The 21,825-nt window shown below is 37.0% G+C and overlaps 1 protein-coding gene across 1 annotated transcript; it reads left to right on the top strand.

The window, feature by feature from the left end:
• The first annotated feature begins 5,502 nt into the window (after positions 1-5,502).
• On the top strand, positions 5,503-14,201 carry LOC118823915 (trypsin-3-like). The gene is made up of 5 exons (XM_036593774.1): positions 5,503-5,705; positions 6,279-6,438; positions 9,396-9,649; positions 11,853-11,989; positions 13,958-14,201. The coding sequence occupies exons 1-5, from the start codon at positions 5,666-5,668 to the stop codon at positions 14,105-14,107; spliced, it is 741 nt and encodes a 246-aa protein (XP_036449667.1). The 5' UTR covers positions 5,503-5,665; the 3' UTR covers positions 14,108-14,201.
• Positions 14,202-21,825: the final 7,624 nt, after the last annotated feature.

Here is a 21,825-nt window from a genome sequence, read left to right as displayed (position 1 = left end):
GGGAAGCTACGATGCATGTTTTTCCAAAGAGTTTGTGATTATTACTTATAAAGCACCCATTTAGTAAGAATTCAAGGATTCAGAGACAGTTTGATAACAGACCATTCGTAATATATATAAAACTAGCAATTAATAACGTGTAGAAGAATAGTTTTTAACCTAAAGGTGCCTTTCTGGCCTACTTGGCCTTAACCGTAAAAAAACCACTTAAATTTGTCGACTCATGTAGTATTTATTTGTGACCTGAACAAAAAATTTCAAAAATTTTGGTTAATATTAGTTAGTCGCACACAATCTGCCTTAGAACTTTCAGTATTTCAGAATATATGAACCAAATATATTTCAAACAGTATGTATTTTAAAATGTATGGGGAAATATTACACATCGAAATGTACCATACAACAAATAAATGTATGTAAATGTATTCATCAAATTTGAAAATGTATGGAAATAACCAGAATTCTTGTCTTATGCACTTACTACTATTTGAAATAGCTTTTAGAAATGAATTTGTATTCCAGTATCTTCATTTTGAATATTAGCAAATTAACCTCCCTGATAGCAAGAGGACAGTGGTCCACTGTCGCCCCGCTAATGGCAAAGCTGGCGGTCCACTGGTGTTTTGCTCAGTGTTTTCCGGGCAGCCCATTGGCGATTAAGTGGAGTGTTAGACAAAAGTCCACTTATCATCACTCATTTTCCACTCACAGTCCAATTTACAGATTTTTCCTTCCTTCCTTTCTTTAGTTACACTTTGATTAGTAAATAATTTTGATCTAGCACAGCTTTAGCAGCAACACTTTCTATAGAATCATTTTATAATAGGCCTAGTGATTTTTTTTCTCTTGGTTGTTTGTAAAGTTTGTGTAAGTTTATTTTCTAAAATAAAAGTCTCTGTGCATTTAAAATCTCTTTGAGGAGATTAAAAACTAGGTAGAGCTTGTATGCTGGACAATAATCTGGGCGGTCCTAGGGTGGACCAGCTGTGGCAAACAGTCAGTGGGGTGCAACCTTTTCAAACCAGCAGACTGATATATGCTTGCTGTCTGGGCTTTAACAGGACAGAAACAAGTGTTGTAGGTGTTGATACACTGAAAATGCAGCTTTGATTTAATATCTTCTTTATTTGAAATGCGTTTTGTATGAGTGTCTTGCCGCATACGTACTATGTTTAAGGCAAAGTACAATGCAAAATATGCCAAAAGTCAATACCACTCATTCATCTCATCTATATTAGGTTATAACTGTGACCTATGTTAAAACGACATACAATTGAAAAAATATAATAAAGAATACAAATAAATGCAATTTATTTTTTGGCAATTTTCATGCATTGTAAAAATATATTTGATAAATACATTTGGAATATATTTTTTTCGATTTTTTTTTTTAATTATTATATAGTTAGAAAAACAAAAACATCCATATTTTGCAATTTAACTTCAATTTATTTGTGTCTGACCTAAAATGTTAAGTTAATTAAACATCAAAGTTCATAAAACGACAATTTCTTACATTCTGTTATGTAAACTTATTATCAGATGTTCAGTGAACTTAGAATTTAAAGGCAGCTATGTTACGTACAGAAACTGAAATTGAAACAGAAATGGGTACGAATCCCAGTGATGGCAGAATAGTCCTGAACCGGGAGCCTCGGAAATGTCTGGTGGCACTGTGTGGTGGGGAAACCGAGTGAAAATTTAAAGTACACATTTCCTATAATGTTTAGGTATTAAAGAGGTATTGGCTGAAGATGATTTAAAAGAATATATTCAATGAAATAATAAAGCAAAAGACAAACAACACTGTACACTATGCACAAAAGGTGCTTTTAAACAAGTTAAAAGTTGTATTTGAAAAAAAAAATGAAAAGTTTCAGTTGGTTCCTTCCAGTAGCCACTAAAGGTATTTCATGTGTTTTTGTGAGGGGTTGATATTACAGTTTAAAGGAATCTAATGGTTTAGAATCCTGAACTGATTCTGAGACTGATTCTAAATACTGGTCTGAGACTGATTCCAGATGCATTTGATAGTTTCTTAATGGGATTCTTAAAGGCCAGAGCTGACCGACAGGACAAACACAAAGAAGCACAATCACTCTAATGTGTGCTGTTGTCTTAGAACGTCCAGGAAAAGAACTTAGAAGAAAAATGAATTAGAGAGAATGGAGAGAGAACGTTATAGAGTCTTTTAACAATCAAACATGGCACTCTAACCAAATGTTTGTGTAATCTGGGTGGTGAGATTTTAAAGAGGAATTCCACTTCCATTTTTAAATTTCTGCTTAATCCAGTCATGGAGATGTAAACAAAGTCACGCAGAGTGTTTTGATATGAAATGGTTCGTTGTAGAGAAACTTACTGACTCAGTGGTGAGGATAAGAACCAGGGGTCGCCATGACTACAACACAAACATAGCCATTTTATTTACTGTCTAAAACCACCCGTGAACCAACTCGTGTCTTCATTTTTATATGGAATATTGATGATGGTGAAAGTCTGGTAAAACTGTAAAACAAAAGCTGCGTCCAAAACTGCATACTGCTATACTATATATACACTAAACTAATGAATGGATGTCTCGTGGTGGCATATTAGTTTTAGTACGGTAGTATTTTGGACACAGCGTAAGTTTTCTTTGGTGACTGTTTTGCCCTGTGTGTACCCCTCCACCATGAACAAAGGAAAAAATAAGCTTAGTATGATAGTTTTAAAACTATCATAAAACAATGTTTCAGGCATCAGACAGAGTATTCACCCATTTCATGTAAGAACTTTCTGTGAGGGAGCTTTTAGAGGTGGATGTCTGGTTCCTATCACCACCATTGTGAACAATTCTGACTCAGTAAGTTTCTCAAGAATTAAGCGTTTCACATCAAACCACTCTGCATGACTTTGTTTATATCTTAAACATTTAATGATGGAGAAATTCTGAAAAAACTGGTGGAATGTCTGGGGGCAGTCATGGAGCTTAGGGAAGCAGCCTTGTGACCGGAAGGTCGCTGAATTGGTCCCCTGAGCCGACAGTATGTGACTGAAGTGCCCTTGAGCAAGGCACCTAACCCCCAACTGCTCCATGGATGCTGCAGATAGGGCTGCCCACCGTTCTGGGCAAGTGTGCTCACTGCCCCCTAGTGTGTGTTCACTAATGAGTTCACTAAACTCACTTGCTAATGAGGCGAGAGGCGACAATATAAACATCTAACTGACACATCAAACCACTGCTCTCTCATTCTGCATGAGCTTTATGCAAATGAGCTGAGTGATCCAAACCAATCAGTTTTAAAACAATATCATGCTGTTTTGGGGTTCAGAAGTATAATCTATAACTCTGCATAGATTTTCTCTTTGTAAACCTCAACCTACGTGTGTTTTAGAGATGCGGCCAGCAGCTTTCAGTTCACTTAAACAGTGCAGCTACTGTAGATTTTGAAAATACAAAAATATCCACTCTAAAACAATCACACATAGATTTTTACTGTGCTCAAATTATTATAAAGTTCATTGAGTTTTTATTGTTTAGTTTTTTTTACAGTTACAATCCTCAAATCAGGGGGTGCTGCAGCCCCCTCACCCCCACTTCCTGCATCCTTGATATTTGAGTTATTCTATGGAAACGTCACTTTTTGTGTCCCTAGCGTTTACAGCAATATTGGTTTGTAAATCAATTATATAGAATTCCAAGCACCACAGAAATGCTCGTCACCACAGTCTGTGTAAAGGCTGAGTGTCATATTTTGAGGTAAAAAACATGTTTTTCTGCCATTTTAACTGCAATAATATATACACGACCATGAAATATACGATTTAAATGACATAAAAAAAACAAATGCCAAATAAATATTGTACTGCGTAACAACAAATCTCTTATTCTGAAATAAAAATCACACTTATGACGTCACTTGACTTCCTTTTAACTGTTTTCTGAAGATCTATGAAGAAAAGCACATGGTGAGTCCACTGTGTCTCTCAGTTATCAGAGATTTTCTCATTTAGCTCATGATTTCATATGAAGCTTTTAGCTGAAGTCACTGGTGTGACCTACTTTATTCTTAGGTAACTGTGAAAAAAATAGAATACAAATGGATTAAATTCCATATTTTAGTGGATATCCCCTGATTGACAACATGTGGTTTGATGCTCTGTAGCAGCCATTTAGTAAAATGCATTTTTCATTAAAAATGTCTCTGGTGTTCCCTTTCTTATGTGTAACACCAATGACGATCAGTAACACCAGTGACTCCTATGGATAGATAAAAAAAGTGGACGTTTCTGTAGAACGACACTTTTAATGAAATGATAAAAAAAAAAAACATAAAAGACTATGTATTATACACAAAAGTTCTATTTATTTATTTAACAAAGTGTACTTAGCCAAATTTAGCTCCTTTCCCTTCTTGATGCCAGATGTTGGTTCCCATATGAGAGATCTTTTAGAGGTGGGAATGATAATGGTATTTTTGGTATTTTTTCCATTTTTTTCCCGAAGGTTTGTCCTTGATGACTGCTGCACTGAACACTGAACAGGGAATTTAGATTATTTACAACATACTGAAATAAAATAACAAAGTAACAAAGCGCTAATAAAGTAGGCAGAAAAACAGATGGACTACAGTCTGTAAGTGTAGAACTACAAAGTGCACCTATCTTATCATGTATATATATATATGACTCCTTTATGGTTTAATAATTGTTGAGCATGAAATATATGACTAACAGTATATAGAAATCACAGAATAAAGAAATAGTGTTAAAGGAAATAGAAAATTTCCAAACTCACCTTGATAATGTTCCAGGAAATGGGTGTCCCTTATTAAAATTCTAAGGTTTAATTTGTAAATTTTGTGGTTTTTGCTGTTACTTACTTTTACTGTTTCTTTATATTGTGCCTCTTAGTCAAACATCTCATGTTCAAAAATCATTAAAACAAAAATAGTTGAAGCACCTCTGTCATGTTTCTGTTAAGGAGACATAACTGTCCCTATTCAGGCAATATATTTTAAAGGAAATAGACTTTTAATTGTGAATTCATTCTTAACATAGTGCACGAAATAATAAATGAATAGCTTTAATAGAAATGAAAAACGAGAGATTTCATACTCCATTGTATATATTGTGGGAATATATTAACATGAAAGTAGTTGATTTAAAGTGAAATATTATTCTTGCCATTTTATTTTTACCCAGTTAAGCATTTCAGCAGTTCAGTTCAGTTCAGTGCTTAAATTCATTTTTGTAAGATGTGATTTAGAACTTCACGGGGAAAACTTAAACAATTCATAGCTAAAAACTTTTTGGCCCACAGCTTTGAAATTTTGCATGACTATTTCGATTACATTGAATTTTTTGCTTGCATTTTTTCAAGATTTTTATACAAACGCATGATCTGAAATGCCAGGTCCCAGGTGAGTTGGCACAGAATTACTCATTTACTAGATAACAGTGTCTCATTCACTAGACAAAAATGGCAAAGAGAGATTTGATCTGGAATAAAAACTCAATATAGCTGTAAATTTGTTATCTTTGTCCTTCATTGGCCATCTGGCCATTCTCAAGGAAGCTAATGATTACTTGGTGGATTAACAATAAAAAACAAATAGTGCCGCTATAAGAGTAGAGGTTCTAGGCTGAGCGTTGTGCGGAATATCCAGCTATCACTCAAATCATGAAGGGCATCATTTTGCTGACTCTCTTTGCGGTGGCATGTAAGTTTCCCTATTCTTGCATTTCTGTTTAACATTTTATGTTTATTGTATTCCTTTGAAAGCATCAGAAAGCTGTCAGATTGTATATGTTTACTAACATATTCGAACATTAGTATCATTTAATACACTTGTCCACAACTAAATTGGAATGTTTACATAAATATGTACTGTTATCATAAGCTCCCCAGTGTTGTTGTATGCATAATTTATTCTCTAATACTTCGGCATCCAATAGCTTTCATGACAGCTCCAATCCTTTCAGTTAAGGATTACACCAGTCTCTTGAGATGGAGCTCTTCATGTCCGAGCAGAACACAGTACTGACGCTCCCACATTCCAGGATGACAGCTGTAGGGTGCCTGTATGTGTGTTTGTGGAAGACCCAGTTGTGAAAGAGTGGACTAGAATGGATAGAAAGAGGCTGGCGTACTCCTTACCTGACAGGACTGATGCTGATATTAAGGCAAAGGCGACGCATAACCAAGAATTAGGAAAGAAATGATGCATATGACATGAGTTTACAGATACATGCACATGTAGATATACATCCACTTTCCTCCCTCCGCCACACAGTCGCTGCCCCTATTGATGACGATGACAAGATCGTCGGAGGCTATGAGTGCACAAAGAACAGCGTGCCCTACATAGCGTCTCTGAACGTTGGATATCATTTTTGCGGAGGTTCTCTGATCAACAGCTTGTGGGTCCTTTCTGCTGCCCATTGCTACCAGTCGTAAGTATAGTTCTTCTCAATTACTATTTATTTCATTTTAGTGCAAGTTCCCTCCAAAACCACACCAACCGAAAGAAAACTACATGATAAACCAAGAAAACACCAAAGTAAAGAGGCATATCTACTAAATTGAAGAGATCTATGTTGACTTGTTGACTTCTAGGCCCACAGATTCAAACATTATGCATGCTCTTTATCACCCCCACCCAATTTGGGTAGTGACTTAGTTCCAAGCCTGTGCATAGACATTTTGGGGGGCTGGGGCTCAAGAGGCAAAAGGAGAACATGAATTAAACTTCATTTAATATATTTTGCAATGTATTTTATATTGCAGTCACAATATACACCTATGTATTTACACTCACTTTTCATTTTATTAGCTCCACCATATAGGTAGGCTTTATAGTTCTACAATCGCAGACACGTCCATCTGTTTCTTTGCATACTCTGCTACCCTGTTCTTCATTGGTCAGGATCCCGACAGAGCAGGTATTATTTGCATGGTGGATCATTCTCAGCACTGCAGTGACCAGACCTGCCAACCTGTACACATTTTGCATAGCAGGTACGCATTTTGACATCAAAGTTCGCTGGTAGGATTTGTCACTCTACGCAAAAAGCTGGTGACGCCTGTGGCTGGTCCCACACGGGAGGATGGTCCTTTTGACTCCATTGCAAAGGTGAACAGGCTGGGGTGGATGTGGAAAACTGATATTTTGAATTGAGTTACTTCAGCGTTAATAACTTTAGCTTAACGTTATGTAATTTGCAAGCTAGCTTGCTTGTTGACCTGGCCTTTAAGTTGGCAGAGTGAAGTTAAGTTATATCGTCTGTGTGTCGCAAATTCACAGTACTGTATTCATAATTATTATCACAGTCAAACCCGTAACAATACGTGAGGAGCAGATCATGGAGGATAAAAAAAGCATGTGATTGTGCCGCAGAAATTATATTACCTAGAAAGTTATTTGGAGGCGTGTGTATGTGTGTGTGTGTCTTACCTGACGTCAGATGAGGAGGTCACTGAAGACATGGCGGCAAGTGCAGAAATGACCACGTGCTAAGCATTTTTTTAGCATTACACAACTGCTATGCAAAATTTTTTCCCAAGATTGGCAGCTCAGAGTGACATGTTGGTGGCGTGTTAGTGTGTCTTGTGCTGGTACAAGTGGATCAGACACAGCAGTGGAGTTTTTTAAAAAACGGCTGGACTGATAGTAGTCCGTCAACCAGACAGCAGCGTCCTGTGACCATAATAAAGGACTAGAGGACGACCAACACAAACTATGCAGCAACAGATGAGCCAATAGAGTGGACAGTGAGTGGACAGCGAAAACAGCACTGTTGTGTCTGATCCACTCATTCCAGCACAGCACACAATAACATGCCACCAGTGTCAGTGTCATTGCAGTGCTGAGAATGATCCACCAATGAGTGTAGATACAAGGACATGTACTTAATGAAGTGGCAGGTTGGTATAATATATATTGCAATCACTCTTAGAAGAGACAGATTATGAAATGTTGACTTTTTCCAAATGCAGCCACAGACACTAACATTGATATCTATGCAGGGGTTTGAACCCCAGTCACTTGCAAACAAAGCCATGACATTACTCCCCACACTGTTTATTCACTACACAGTGTTTAATTAAGTCATTCAGAGTGGTTTGAGTCAGAATTGTTCACAGTAGTGGTGATAGGAACCAGGAAAGCTCTTTCTCAGAAAGCTATTCCAGTAAATGGTGACAAAAGGCTGCCTGATGCCTGAGACATTGTTTTACACTAATACTGCTATAAACGTTTGGCCTAAGACTATCTTTAAGTCCATGCAGGGTGGCGACATACATGCAGGGCACTGTAAGGCAAACGTAGGTTCACTTGTCACTCTGGGTAATAAATACAACGGTTATATTTTAATTTCAGACATCACAACTCCCGGTTCCTACCACCACCATTCTAAAAATTTTAGAATTAGTAATGCACCATTTCATGTCAAACAACTTTGAATGACTGTTTGCATCTCAGTGACTGAATAAACCAGAAATTTTGAAAAGTTCAGTGGAGTTGCTCCACAGGGTCAGATATAAATCCTGTTTTTATTTATTTATTTACTTATTTTATTTATTTATTTTTACAATAATGAAACCTTAGTGTAGCAAGTCAGTAACCTCCATTATTATTGCCAACACTATGTTTGGTTGTTGTTCCAAATCACCATATTGTGGAAAATCTTAACGAGATTATCGGTGCTTTACTGGTGAGATTTCAAGTGCTGTGGTGATGCATGACAGGTCAGAGTTACTGAGGAGGACCACAGCCGGTCAGTACTGCACCAGAGGGGGCGCTCAAGAGTGATGGATTTCATAGAACCCAAGGCAACCAACAAGATCTATTCCTTGGGCAAAACTGAGCCTCACTTTGCTGGAATGGATCTTAAAGAATAGTGGGCATTTGTTTGGTCTTAGGGCAGTACATGACTGAAGTGCCCTTGAGCAAGGCATCTAACCCCCTTCTGCTCCCCGGGCGCTGTGGATAGGGCTGCCTACCACTCCAGCCAAGTGTGCTCACTGCCCCCTAGTGTGTGTGTTCACCAGTGTGTATGTGGTGTTTCACTGCACGGATGGGTTAAAATGCAGAGGTGAAATTTCCCCTTTGTGGGACTAATAAGGGTCACTTAACTTAGCAAAAGGGCGGGAGTTTAAGCCCCCGAGATCTATCTGTGCACGTCTGCTTGGTTTCCTTCATATAGGGTGACACAGAAGCTCCCTTTTGCTTTATCTTATGTACCGTATACATAGAAAAGAACAGAAAACCCATTGGGTCAAAATACAGTTGTAATAGAAGCCAATGGGCAGGTGCTGAAATGGCCTCTGCAACTATATGGTATGGAAACGATTCTCCCTCAAACTGCATGTTGCTCCTGAAAGGGATTAACGTTCTCTCGTCTTTTACCAGGTCTATCCAGGTGCGCCTGGGTGAGCACAACATTGATGTCAGTGAGGGCACTGAGCAGTTCATCTCTTCCTCCAAGGTCATCAGGCACCCCAATTACAGCAGCAGCACCCTCAACAATGACATCATGCTTATCAAGCTGAAATCAGCTGCCACCCTGAACAGCTATGTGCGGGCTGTGTCCTTGCCCAGCAGCTGCGCCTCTGCTGGCACCTATTGTCTGGTCGCCGGATGGGGAAACACTCTCAGCAGTGGCAGTAAGTATGCTTACTTCGAATTCCCTCAGTTACTGCACTACAAAACCCATTCATGATCATATTGCTGCACTCACTATATTCATTACTCAGGCATCTACTGGGTTAATGCCCCACCAACCAATCATGGGGCCTGTCTTAATTATTACATAATCATTTGATTGCAATTATTTGAACTGATTGAATTCCACAGTTTTCAGTTTTCAGAATCATATGGTTAGATTACAACAAATAGAATTTACATTTTTATCCACTAATTTACACATGTAAACAAAAGAAAGCGGAAAGCAAAACGTCAAGGGTCTTTCGAAGATGTTATCCTGAAACAGTTTAAAGGAAGGACAGTCAGACAGAAGACCACGTGATTTTTTTTTTATTAAACAAACTGCCTCGGTAAATCAGAAGTGAAAGGAAATCTTTGAGGCACTGTGAGTTAAATCAGTACATAAGCTAATGCTAGAGCTAACAGTGTGACCTTATATGAGTGGCAGTCGTCATCTAAAATCCACACAAGGTCATTTTTTTAATGTATGTACATTAAGCACATTAAGGCACTCATTTGCACTATGACAAGCAAAATAACATACAGTAATAAATGTTTGTACAGTGTCAACTATTGTCAGCATCAGCTTTTAACATTGACAGTTCTGCATTTGAGAAGTTGACCTTGCAACAATCTTGTGTCGAGTATTTTTATTACACTGGCATCTGGGGGTCATTTACTGGGTCAGTGCCCCACCAACCAGTCATGAGGTCTTTCTTATTTATTACATAATCTTCTGATTGCTGTTATTTAAGCAGTTATATTTTTCAGCTTTCACAATCATATGTTTACATCACAATGAATAGAGTATACATTTTTCTCAGCTGCACTGAAGCAAATACATTTAAATAAAAAAGCAGAAAATGTCATTTTTGAAGTTCTGGAAAATTTTTAACTTTTGAAAAAGTTGGGAAATACTAAGTATATAGCTAAGATGCAAGAGAGCTAATCAATCAGTTTGGCCATTTTAGCCTTGTAGTTGAATTGTTGCACACAATGAACAAAAAATAAGAGAAATTTTTCATTTCACTTATGAATATTGCAATTATTGATCAGCTCAAATTTCCTGATTATGACAGGCCTACCAATCATCAGCTTGACCTACATCAGCTATTTTGTCTAAGCTGCTAAGTATTGATGGACCAATCAGTGTTTTAGGGGCCGCTACAGATCACTTTTCAGCGTCATCGGCCAATAGCCGATACCAATCGAGGATGAGGCTGGATGGTACATTTAAATACGCAAAAGCGATTTTCAACAGCAAAACAAATACACCTCTCCCTTCAGTTCTCCTTCAGAAGCTCTGCCGCCCGAATTCATGGACATGCATTGCCAAGGCAAATGACACTTTTTGAGATCTTTGTGGCCATAAAACCCTTCGCAAATGTTATACGGACAAATACCATGAAATAACGGTAGAGTGAACAACCACACAGCAAGTAATATAACTAATGTTAGCTCGGGTGTGGATTAGAAACTCTCTACAGTTGCTGCTGCGGAGCTAACCACAAACATTAGCAAACAGGACGAAACAATATTGACCTACTGATTCAGTGAAATAGCAAAAATGAGTTAATCTTACTTATCCTACTTATTTTTCCATCTCTACTTCTAAGCAATCTGCATGTATCACTTTGTAGTGGCTGTATTATAGGCACGTGTTGTATGTGGGAAGATAAAGTAGCACTTTTACTAAATGGGTAGTTCTTTGGTAAACTGGCTAAAACTGTAAATATTTGCGGTACAAATCTTAAATGACATGTGAACCTACACATCTTCTGAGTTTTTACATGTAATGTTATATATAATATTAAATGTAAAATATAAAGGTAAAATAATGGTAAATCTGAAAAATACATTGTGTTTGGAGACATTTTTTTTTTTGCTAAAACAATGTCTGAGGCATCCAGCATTGTATTTATAACCAGTTTATGTAATTGGTTCTTGTGACATGGCTTTTTTAGAAGCATTACACTCTTCAAACGTCTGGTTCCTTTCACTACTGTTGTCAACACATCTGACACAGTTTGTCTACAATGGAGCATTTCACATCAAACCATTCTGCATGACTGTGTTTACTTACTAATGATTGAATCATGCAGACATTTTCGCACTGTATGCAGCTGATTGGTCTGATTATGTTTTATATGTTTCCCTCAAAAGCAAACTACCCTTCCACTCTGAGATGCCTGGACATCCCTATTCTGAGTAACAGCGTTTGCTCCAGTGCCTACCCTGGACAGATCACCTCCAACATGTTCTGTGCTGGCTTCGTAGAGGGAGGCAAGGATTCTTGCCAGGTAATGAGAGCATCAGGGCTCAACCAAGAACACTGCTGACTAAATTTTCCTATTTATTTTTCAGTTTGCTACTCATTATGGTAATATTGTACAGTTTTTCTGAAAATTCCAAGACAGTTATATTACAGTATATCTCAAACCATTTCTGTATCCTGCGGAGCGATACATTTTGCCTTTAAATGGCCTAATATTCCCAAAATGTTAGTATAGGTTATAAACCATCAGTTAGTTCAGTACAAAATCAGAAATATAAAATACCAATTCAGAAACAACAAACAGTAAAATCTGAATGTGCAGACTCAGCCTGACGACACAGAATGTAAATCGAATGAAAATGCAATTTACTGTGTAACTATGTAATTACTTATCATCTCTGTTGGAACAAAACCTTGTAGGTTTGATTGTAAAATGCCAGTTGCCCTTTACATTGTTCCATTACTCTCCATTCAAAGTAACAATGAGTGCGTTTACATGCACTTAATAATCCGATAACTGCAGAGAATAAATAATCAGACTTGAAAAATCAGATAACGAGGAAACTCCGGGTCTACATGAGTCAGGCAATAATCGGATTTCTACTTTGCAAACAGCCAATAAACTAGAATAAGACGTAGAAGAAGACGTGATGTAAACGTAACATAAAACTCGAACTTCATGCCTCAGCTTTTTTTAAAACATTGCGCCACTTTACCTGAAAATATGAACAAACATCATCTAGAAGACGAAGAATATTTAAATCCTTCATTTTGTGTTTGGTTTAGCTCAAAAAGTGCTTTGCTGCGTCTCGCGACAGCCACCGTCTGATCTCGCGTATGCACAGATTGAGAAATCTGAAAGAAATCTGAGTAAGAGTTTACATGCACTGAGACATCTGATTGCTATGCTAAAATCCAGCTCTCTTTATCGGATTTCTAGATCAGATTTTTAGATCAGTGTATGGTGTTTACATGACAATTTGAATGATCGGATAACTGCAGAAATCCGATTATGATCAGATTATTGAGCGCATGTATACGCACTGCCTTCTCCTGTAAAGTGACCTTTTTTTGAGATACCAGGTTTTGTCCTGACAGTAATGTTATGTGATTATGTAATCACATTTAAATACTACAGCCAAACAACAGTAAAAACCTTTAAAGGTTAATAAATGGTCCACATCCACTATAAAAAAAAACAAAGTATATAAATTATATATAAAAAGTTCATTTGCAAAAGCAGATATCTCCATTTGAATGAGTTTATAAGTCATGTTTTTTATTGCGCATTCCAGGCAATATCAATCAAACTGCAGTTGGCTTGTTTTGATTAAGTAAAAATAACTCAATAAAATACAGGTAACTAAAATTAAACTTTTTTTCATTTAAATTTTGTTTTTTGACAAAGGTAAAATAAATACAATTGTTATTTCATGTTTCATAGTTAAACAAAGCCATTTAATGGACACAAGTTTCTTTAAAGTGCAATATTTATCAATCTCTAACATAAAACAAGCAGGTAAAATGCTGAAAATGGCAACAAAAACAGCCCATTAATGGTCAATATTTACCATCTGTTTTGGGCTTTAACACACTGTGCTCTGTTTCGATGCAGTAGCCATTATTTTAAGACCTATGTAGTGCATTTTGTAGGAGGAAGGGAGTCATTGAGATTCTACCTGAAACAGTCGGCGGCAGTGTTGCATCACCTGACCCGAAAACTGTGCTTTGATTCGCTGAAAGGATTTATCCGGTTCAGCTCAAGACCAGTGCTGGAGTTTGACCGTTTCTACTGTAAACATGAACTTGCGATGCCTTGACAATGAACACTAACGCCTTTTGGGCAAAATGTATTAAGGGTTCAGAATGAACTGTGTGTTAAGAACAACTCCCAACCGTCAACAAACCTTTTGAATTTTTGCATATGAACTCATTATGTGTTCTTCTTATGCGCTCTCGCTAATCACTAATCCCCTTTTCTTGACCCCCACAGGGAGATTCTGGCGGCCCAGTCGTGTGCAACAGTGTGCAGCAGGGTATTGTGTCCTGGGGTTATGGCTGTGCCCTAAAGAATAAGCCTGGTGTCTACACCAAAGTCTGCAACTATGTCTCCTGGATCACCAGCACCATAAACAGCAATTAGATCTTACAGATGTTGCATTTTGTGCCATCTCTTTTTAATTTCCACATTATCTGGAAAAAAAAAAAATAAAACTGGTAGCAAAAGAAGAAAGAAATGTGTGTGAACGCTTCATTTAATGACTGAGTGCTGTATGGAAGAGCAAATGTGGGCCCACACTTCAAAATGAATAACTGAAGTGAATGTGAATTAAACTTATTATAATTTACCATTGGTGTAGATTTGGGGGAAAGAGGGGGGCAGAGGGGCAATGTCCTTTCTAATGTTTGGAAGGGGATGAACTGGCCTTCTCAATAATTTGCTCTTAACAGAGACTTTGCTTCTTAACAGTGTGTCGTGATTGCTTTTGGTTGGTAAAGCTGCACTATGTAAGTTTGCTTTTTTTTTTTATTGAAAAAATCATAACTGAGTCAGGAGAGAAAAAACACACTAAAACAAGGTGTGTCTGCGCTCCTGTAAAGCCTGAAATAAGTCAGAGGTGCTAGAATGGATTTTGCAGGTTTTTTTTACGTCTTTATGTATTAACGTCACAAGCACAGAGTCAAAAAAAAGGTCCGGCTCGATGTTTAGGTCTCAAATGCGAAATCAACATTTTTACTAATGAAGATATGATGACAATAGTAGATAATTCACTTACATCCTCAGAAGAAACATCCTGCACCAAGTTTTGACCGAGTTCTCTTTCGATACTCTCTCAACAGGCCCAGTCATCAGATTCATGCTTGGGGAAGGGGTCTGAAGCACAACCACTGATACAAAGTGCTCCTCTGCACATTGCATGCAATTACACACTTCCACCAGAGAGGCCTCCAAATCCCCAAATCTTACATATTGCTGCTTTAAATCTGACCAAAAATCATATTTTTTTTGAAAGAACTATGGTTTAAATCAGAGATGTTACTAATGAAGAGACCAGTCAGTGAGAAAAACTAGTAATGCTCAACATAACATCTGTTTGCGGAGGAAGTCACGCCAAAATTTTGCATTTGAATTATGTCTTGAATTACAATACTGTATGATTAACTGTAAAACGGCGATATAAAAGTCTAAAGAATGTCACTTCAATGTCTTACAAACTTCAAATGTTTGTGTTTCAGTCAGAAGTCCCATCAACCCCAGGCTGAATCCCAAACAGCTTATTACTCCCTAAGTAGTGTGCTATGTAAGTTTAGAGGTTCTAGCCTCTACAGCCAAATAGTGCACTCTATGTCGAGTATGAATGTGGCCCAGTCCCAAATGACTATTTTTAGCTATATTATGCACCGTTGGGGTGCAGGAAATCCCTACATAGTGCACTATGTAGGGAGCAGGGAGCCATTTAGGATTCAGCCCGCTGGATTAGTGCTAAATAAGACTCACAGTGATAATTTGGTGACCAAAAAGTCCTTCTAAGCGACGGTTTTTGAATGAAACAGTGCTGTGTTATGAAATGTTCATTATTATGTGACAAAAAGTTAAAACGTTTGTGAAATGACTGCAGTATACAGCGATGGGCGATTGAACGTTCTTCTCCTCATTCAGCGGCCCATGGTTTCTTGGCAATGATACCATACTCTAAAGCCCATGTGTCAAACACAAGGCCCACAGGCCAAGTCAGACCCATAGCACAATCATATTCAGCTCGCAAAATTATTTAATTTTCTATTCATATTAGCCCTTTTCACTATGCACTGCACTACAGTTCCCTGCATGCACTGCAACGTAATGTGTGCTCCCTCCCCAACAACGAAATATAGGACAGCACCACAAAAACATAAATAAAAGAGAGATGCCAGGTGTCTAGTTCAAGCGAATTGGCAGTTTTAAAAAACCTACTCTTCACTGGAGGTTTAGCAGTTATCTGTTTTTGTATAAAAAACTATTTGTTTTTACTTAAAATTATTTTTGAATCATGCAAGTGTTCAGTGCCTATTTTTGCTGTTGTAGTTTTTACATATTTTGAAAAAACAATGGCAAAATATTAAGCAAAACTAAAATAGAAACACAGCTGGCCCACAGATTTGTTGCGATTGCTCTAAAGGAACTACATTTCTTGGTGGAACACTTTTTTAATGTTGTTTATCATTATTTATAACTTAGATTATTCTCTGAAAAATTGTGTATTTTAGCATATTTATGTTGGCTGCCGTTTTATAAAAGCAATAAGCAAGTATAGTTTACTGCAATTATATCACAGGGAAGGGGGTTTGAAGCCTAAGTGCCTAAGAACACCCCTGTCCCTGTTAAAATTGAAGTAACACTCTGCCTCGAGAGGCTTATTGCTTTATTTGAAATTAAAAAAAAGTCTGGAAAACGTTGCCATAGTTTATATTTGGACTTGACACAAACACTTCACATTTCCAGTGTAGACATGGCCTTGCAACTCGACGCGACACTCCATTTGAATGCTTGCTTGCTGTTGGAACAAGTCATGACTCTGCTATCTCTCTCTCTCTCCCTCTCTCTTAGTCCACACAGAAAGATGTATAAATGTTCATTAGCAGAAGATATTATGATCAATCTTAGGAAGACTTTCTTTCTCATGTAATATCATGTTTAGGTTTAGTTTTGCTGGTACTGACTGTGTCTAATGATGTAGGCAAGCCAAATCAGAAGCATATTCAGACTGCAGTGATTGCAGATATATGAAAAAGTAACTCAGTTACTCAAGTAGTTTTCCAGTAAACTTAGTAAGTTCTTTAATTAATACTTTTACTTCAGTAAATTGTCTCTACAGTAACAGCACTTTTACTTAAGTAGGGATTTTCTCACCCCCCTCCCTGCAAATGTTCAGTATCTTAGATACATATACACAAACGGAGGGTGACTTCATACCAGTCTGTCAACATTACCCAGGAGTCTAATGGAATGTAGTTATAAGGATTTTGTGATCATATCATATAAAACCCCCATTTAGTAAGAATTCAGTAACTTTGTGATAAAAAAAAAACATAATTTAATGTACAGAAGTACAGTGTTTAATCTAGAGGTGCCTCTTTGGCGCTGATAGTCATGTTGACAAGGACAACAGCATTGAGTGAAGATGATTTCTATAAAATAATAATGAAAAAGAAATGAAAAATTATTTATTATACATAAAAGTTGTGTTTAAACAAAGTGTACTTCACCCAGTTTAACCCCTTCACCTTTCTGATGTCAGATGTTGTTTCCCATATGAGTAAAGTTCCTGGGGGGGGTAAATCTGATAAGTTGAATTTTCCATTTCTGTTTTGTCCTTGATGACAACTCAATACTCAATAGAGACTATTTAGAAAAGAACATCCAGACCTATTTGCTGAGTTTGGTGGTAAATTGTATTAATGTTGCCTGTGTAAAAGTTATGGCACATAGTAGAATTTATGTTTAATTTTTTTAATGTATTAAATCCAGCAAAAAACAGAGGTTGTGCACTACATTTTTAAAAAAATGAGTGTATTCTCTGGTGAGGATGTGTTGACTTCATTTTCACTTAGAAAATCAACAAAACATGTCATTTCAAAAATGGGGTTAACGTAAACATAGGGACATATATGTATATGACAATATGTCAAAATTTCATGATGAACGGATCAACAGAAATGCTCCAAAAGTGCTTGGAAAAAAGTGTAGTTCCATTAACTTCTATTCAAAATTAAGAAAGTTTTTTCCTTCTTTCCTCATTCATCCCAGTGTCTGGTTCGGCAGCAAGTCTGGGGAGAGAACCCACTCTCATTGTTTGTTAAGGGCTGATGGGCTGACCCTAGACCAGGCTGTAACACACATCCACACACACACCCACACACACACAGGTGGAACACACACAGGGGTGGAAAGCAACAAATTACTTTTACTCACATTCCAGTACACTGTCAGAAATGAAGGTACTAAACTGTCACTGGGGCAGTACCCCTCTTGTCACTGAGGTGGTACCCTTAAGGGTACGTCTCAGTACCTTTAGTCAGGGAACATAACTGTACCATAATCCATTAAAATGATATTTTAAGTTATATATATATAAGTTGTATTGACTCCACACACCCCGTCTCGCCTCCAGGCTTTTATTTTACTGTTCTGTTTTAAAACATTCGGTATGAAAAGGTACAAATACGAACTTTTCACCTGGAAAAACTCATTTAAGCTTCACAACTGGACCTTAAAACCACTGTTGTACCTTTGAGGGAATGTTTAGTGTACTTAAGTACATGTTTCCCTCTAACAGTACCTTTTTCTGAGTAGAATTAAGTCCTATTATTTTTACTTTTACTTTGCTACTTTTAAGAACTGTGACACAGTAAAAATAAATGTGAGTTTCAGTTCATAAAACGCTTAGAATAAAAGCCTGGTAAATTTTATATATTCAGTTCTGAAAGCCAATCAGAAGAGAGCAGCTCCCAGCCACAAAAACACTTCAGCCTTGATGAGCTCAGCGATGTTGAGAAGAGAGTTACCAGCACACATGAGGAACATACTTTATTCAATTTGTCATCTTCATCATTTTCAAATGAGCTAAAAAAAACTGAATTATCGTCTGTCTGTGAGGAGCTGTGAGGAGTAGTTAGACTGCCCAGTGTATGAGCTGAGTACATGAAGCACTGCACAATGGTTTTGCATGTGTTTCCTCCACTTTCAACCCTCAACCAGAACAAGACCTCACTGTTTCGTGTCTTCTCTGCTGTAGCACATTAAATCTGGTTATTTACTAATGAGGTGATGCAGGTGTGTCAGATGTCAGACATGTTTCTCTCTCTGATATCATATACAGATCATTTCAACCTTGAAAAAAATTCAAGCAGAAAGTTGCTAACAGCATGAGTGAACTGAGCATAACTGAGTATAAATACAACCCTAAAAATATGTTAAAACTAGTTTCATAATAATAAATAAATCTTTAATTAATTTACTTTTAATTAATTTATTAATTAAAATACATAAATAAATAATAAATTAAATGCAATTTTTCAGTGATCTTTAAAAAATTAGGACTAGGAGTGGAATTCCTACATTTCTATTAAACCTATAAATGATTTCTGCTTGCAAAATGTGATTTTTTTTATTATATTATATTATTTACCATCTATTTACTGCATCAATAGTTATAGCACATCTGTATTTTTTGTCAAAGAGACATAACTGTGCTTATTCATTAAAGGAGGAAGGACACTGGATTAGTTCTTTTGGAGAAAATATAGTGTAAAAGTCCCACAAAGTGGGTTTTTAGGATGCTTTCACACCTAGCAAGTTTGGTGCAATCCTACCGAACTTTATCTTTAGTCCAGTCCATTTTAGTCTGCCTCAGTGACCTTATTGGTTACATTCAAATCGACAAACCAATCATAAAATAGCAGATATAAAGTGAGGTTTATTATCATTTCTTTTATTAATTAATACATATAGACATTAAGTGTCTCTACTTTCATGCCAAGTAGATTTTTGTGGCTCAAACATGAGAGCAACTACAAAATTTCTGACCAATAAGCAAAAACTTATGTGTATAATTTGGTGCACTTTAGCCTTTGCAGTATGAAACCAACTGAAACCAATGAAAGAGATACAATGTAACAAAAACCCAAACTCTGATTCGGACTTTAGCAACCGACCTCAGTGTGCAAGCAGCCTTATTTATGAAGGCTTTTGGAATTCATGGTGTAGCTTCAAATACTGTATGCAGCAATTATTAATTCTTAAGTTTGATATACAACCCCATTTCCGAAAAGGTTGGGACGCTGTGCAAAATGTAAATAAAAATAGAATGCAATTATATGCAAATCACGTAGACCCTATATTTAAATGAAAATAGTATGAAGACAACATATCAAATTCAAAATGGGCATATATTTTTCAAAAAACAATGAAATTTCTCAGTTTCAACTTTTGATATGTTGTCTTTATACTGTTTTCAATGAAAAACAGGGTTTAAATGATTTGCACATCATTACATTTTGGTTTTATTTGCATTTTGCACAGCGTCCCAACTTTTTTTTGGAAATGGGGTTGTAAATGACAAACAAGATATATAAACCCCATCCCCCAAGTGAAATATTATTCCATGGTGTGACTTGCCAGGTCCCAGGTGTGTTGGCATGAAATGGCTCATACAATACCGTGAAAACATATTTGTCCCCTCTTGAGTTCCTTTATTTTTGCATATCTGCCACAGCAAATGGTTTCAGATCCTCATACAAAATGTAATATAAGGCAAGGAGAACATGAAGACACACAAAACACAGTTCATGATCATTTCATTTATTAAAGGAAAAAAAAATCGCAACAACCATATGACCCATCTGAAAAAAGTCATTTCCCCCTAATTTTAATAACTGGTTGTGTCACTTTTAGCAGCAACATCTGCAACCAAACACGTCCTATACCTGGAGATAAGTCTTTTACATCACTGTATACTGTAATTTGGCCCACACTTATTTGGAGAAGCTTTAATTCAGCCACATCTGGAGTTTGACCTACCACAGCATCTCAATGAGGTTTAAGTCAGGACTTTGACTAGGCCATTCAAGAGCCGTGATCTTTCTTCTGAGCTATTCAGAGGTGGACTTGCTCTTGTGCAGTTGCACTTCAAATCATGGACTAACGACTGGAGACTGGAGATCTCTGGCACAGAGCAGAATTCATGCTTCTGTGAATTCTGGGAATTCGCCCAGGCACTGAAGCAGCAAAGAATATCCATACCATCATACTACCACCACCATGTTTCACTGTTGGTGTGATGTTCTTATTGTAAAATGCTGTGTCAGCTTTATGTCTGATGTGATTGCGTCTGACCCAGTATTCCACAAATTTTCACTTTCGACTCAACAGTCCACAAATTATCATTCCAGAAGGCTTGGAGGATATCAGGGTGTTTTCTGGCAAATGTGAGAGGAGGCTTTATGTTCCTCTTGGTTAGCAGTGGTTTTTGACTTGCAGTTCTCCCATGGATACCATTTTTGTCCAGTGTCTTTCTAATGATGAAATTATGAATGCTGACCTTTGCTGAGGAATTTTGCTAGACTGCCCACTTCTGGGAAGATTATTCCATTGCTGTTCCATGTTTTCCCCATTTGGAGATAATGTCTCTCACTGTGGTTTGCTGGAGCCCCAGAGCCTAAGAAATGGCTCTGTTCACTTTCATTGTCAATATATTTGAATAACCTTCTTTCTAATCTCTTCTGAAATATCTTTAGAGTGTGACACAGTGTGCTGCGTGTTGAGTCCTTTTAGCCTGTTTCACGTTGTTAAAAGGTTCTATTTAAGTGAAATTTAGATTCAACAGGTCGGGCAGTGATCAAGCCTGGACGTGTCTAGTTTAATTGAGCCCAGTTATCAACAAAATTTGTTTAATTATTTTATTGAGTAGTGAGGGGGCAGTTACTTTTTCACACATGGCTAGTTGGTGTTGGATAATTTTTCCCTTCAATAAATGAAGTTATCATTTAAACCTTTAATTTGGGTTTTCTCTGGTTGTCCTTGTCTTATATTCAATTTTATTTGAAGATCTGAAACTATTAAGTGTGAATAATATGCAAAAGTAGAAGAAATCAGGAGGGAGCAGATACTATTTCACAGCTCTGTATACTAGACTTAAAGGCTGTCAGTAAAACAGACTGATAACCGAGATGAAGGTGAAGATAAATTTGATCTTGATGAACTGAAACTGCTTTTTTGTTTTTTGTTTTTCCTTTTTTTTTTGTATGGCCTTCACTGGCCATCTGTTCATTCTCAAGAAAGCTAATGATTAATTGGTGGATTAATAATAATAATCAAAAAAC

The sequence above is a fragment of the Colossoma macropomum genome, unplaced genomic scaffold (assembly GCF_904425465.1).
Source record: "Colossoma macropomum unplaced genomic scaffold, Colossoma_macropomum, whole genome shotgun sequence".
NCBI lineage: Eukaryota > Metazoa > Chordata > Actinopteri > Characiformes > Serrasalmidae > Colossoma > Colossoma macropomum.
Note: the sequence above shows the minus strand (reverse complement) of the source record. Positions and strands in the feature narration are given on the sequence as shown.

What these genes read in the sequence shown, in the direction of transcription:
- LOC118823915 (XM_036593774.1), top strand. Translation starts at nt 5,666, where the DNA reads ATGAAGGGCATCATTTTGCTGACTCTCTTTGCGGTGGCAT. An exon ending in GACTCTCTTTGCGGTGGCAT is followed by an intron (nt 5,706 to 6,278) that starts GTAAGTTTCCCT and finishes TCCGCCACACAG; the next exon opens with TCGCTGCCCCTATTGATGAC. An exon ending in GAGGCAAGGATTCTTGCCAG is followed by an intron (nt 11,990 to 13,957) that starts GTAATGAGAGCA and finishes TGACCCCCACAG; the next exon opens with GGAGATTCTGGCGGCCCAGT.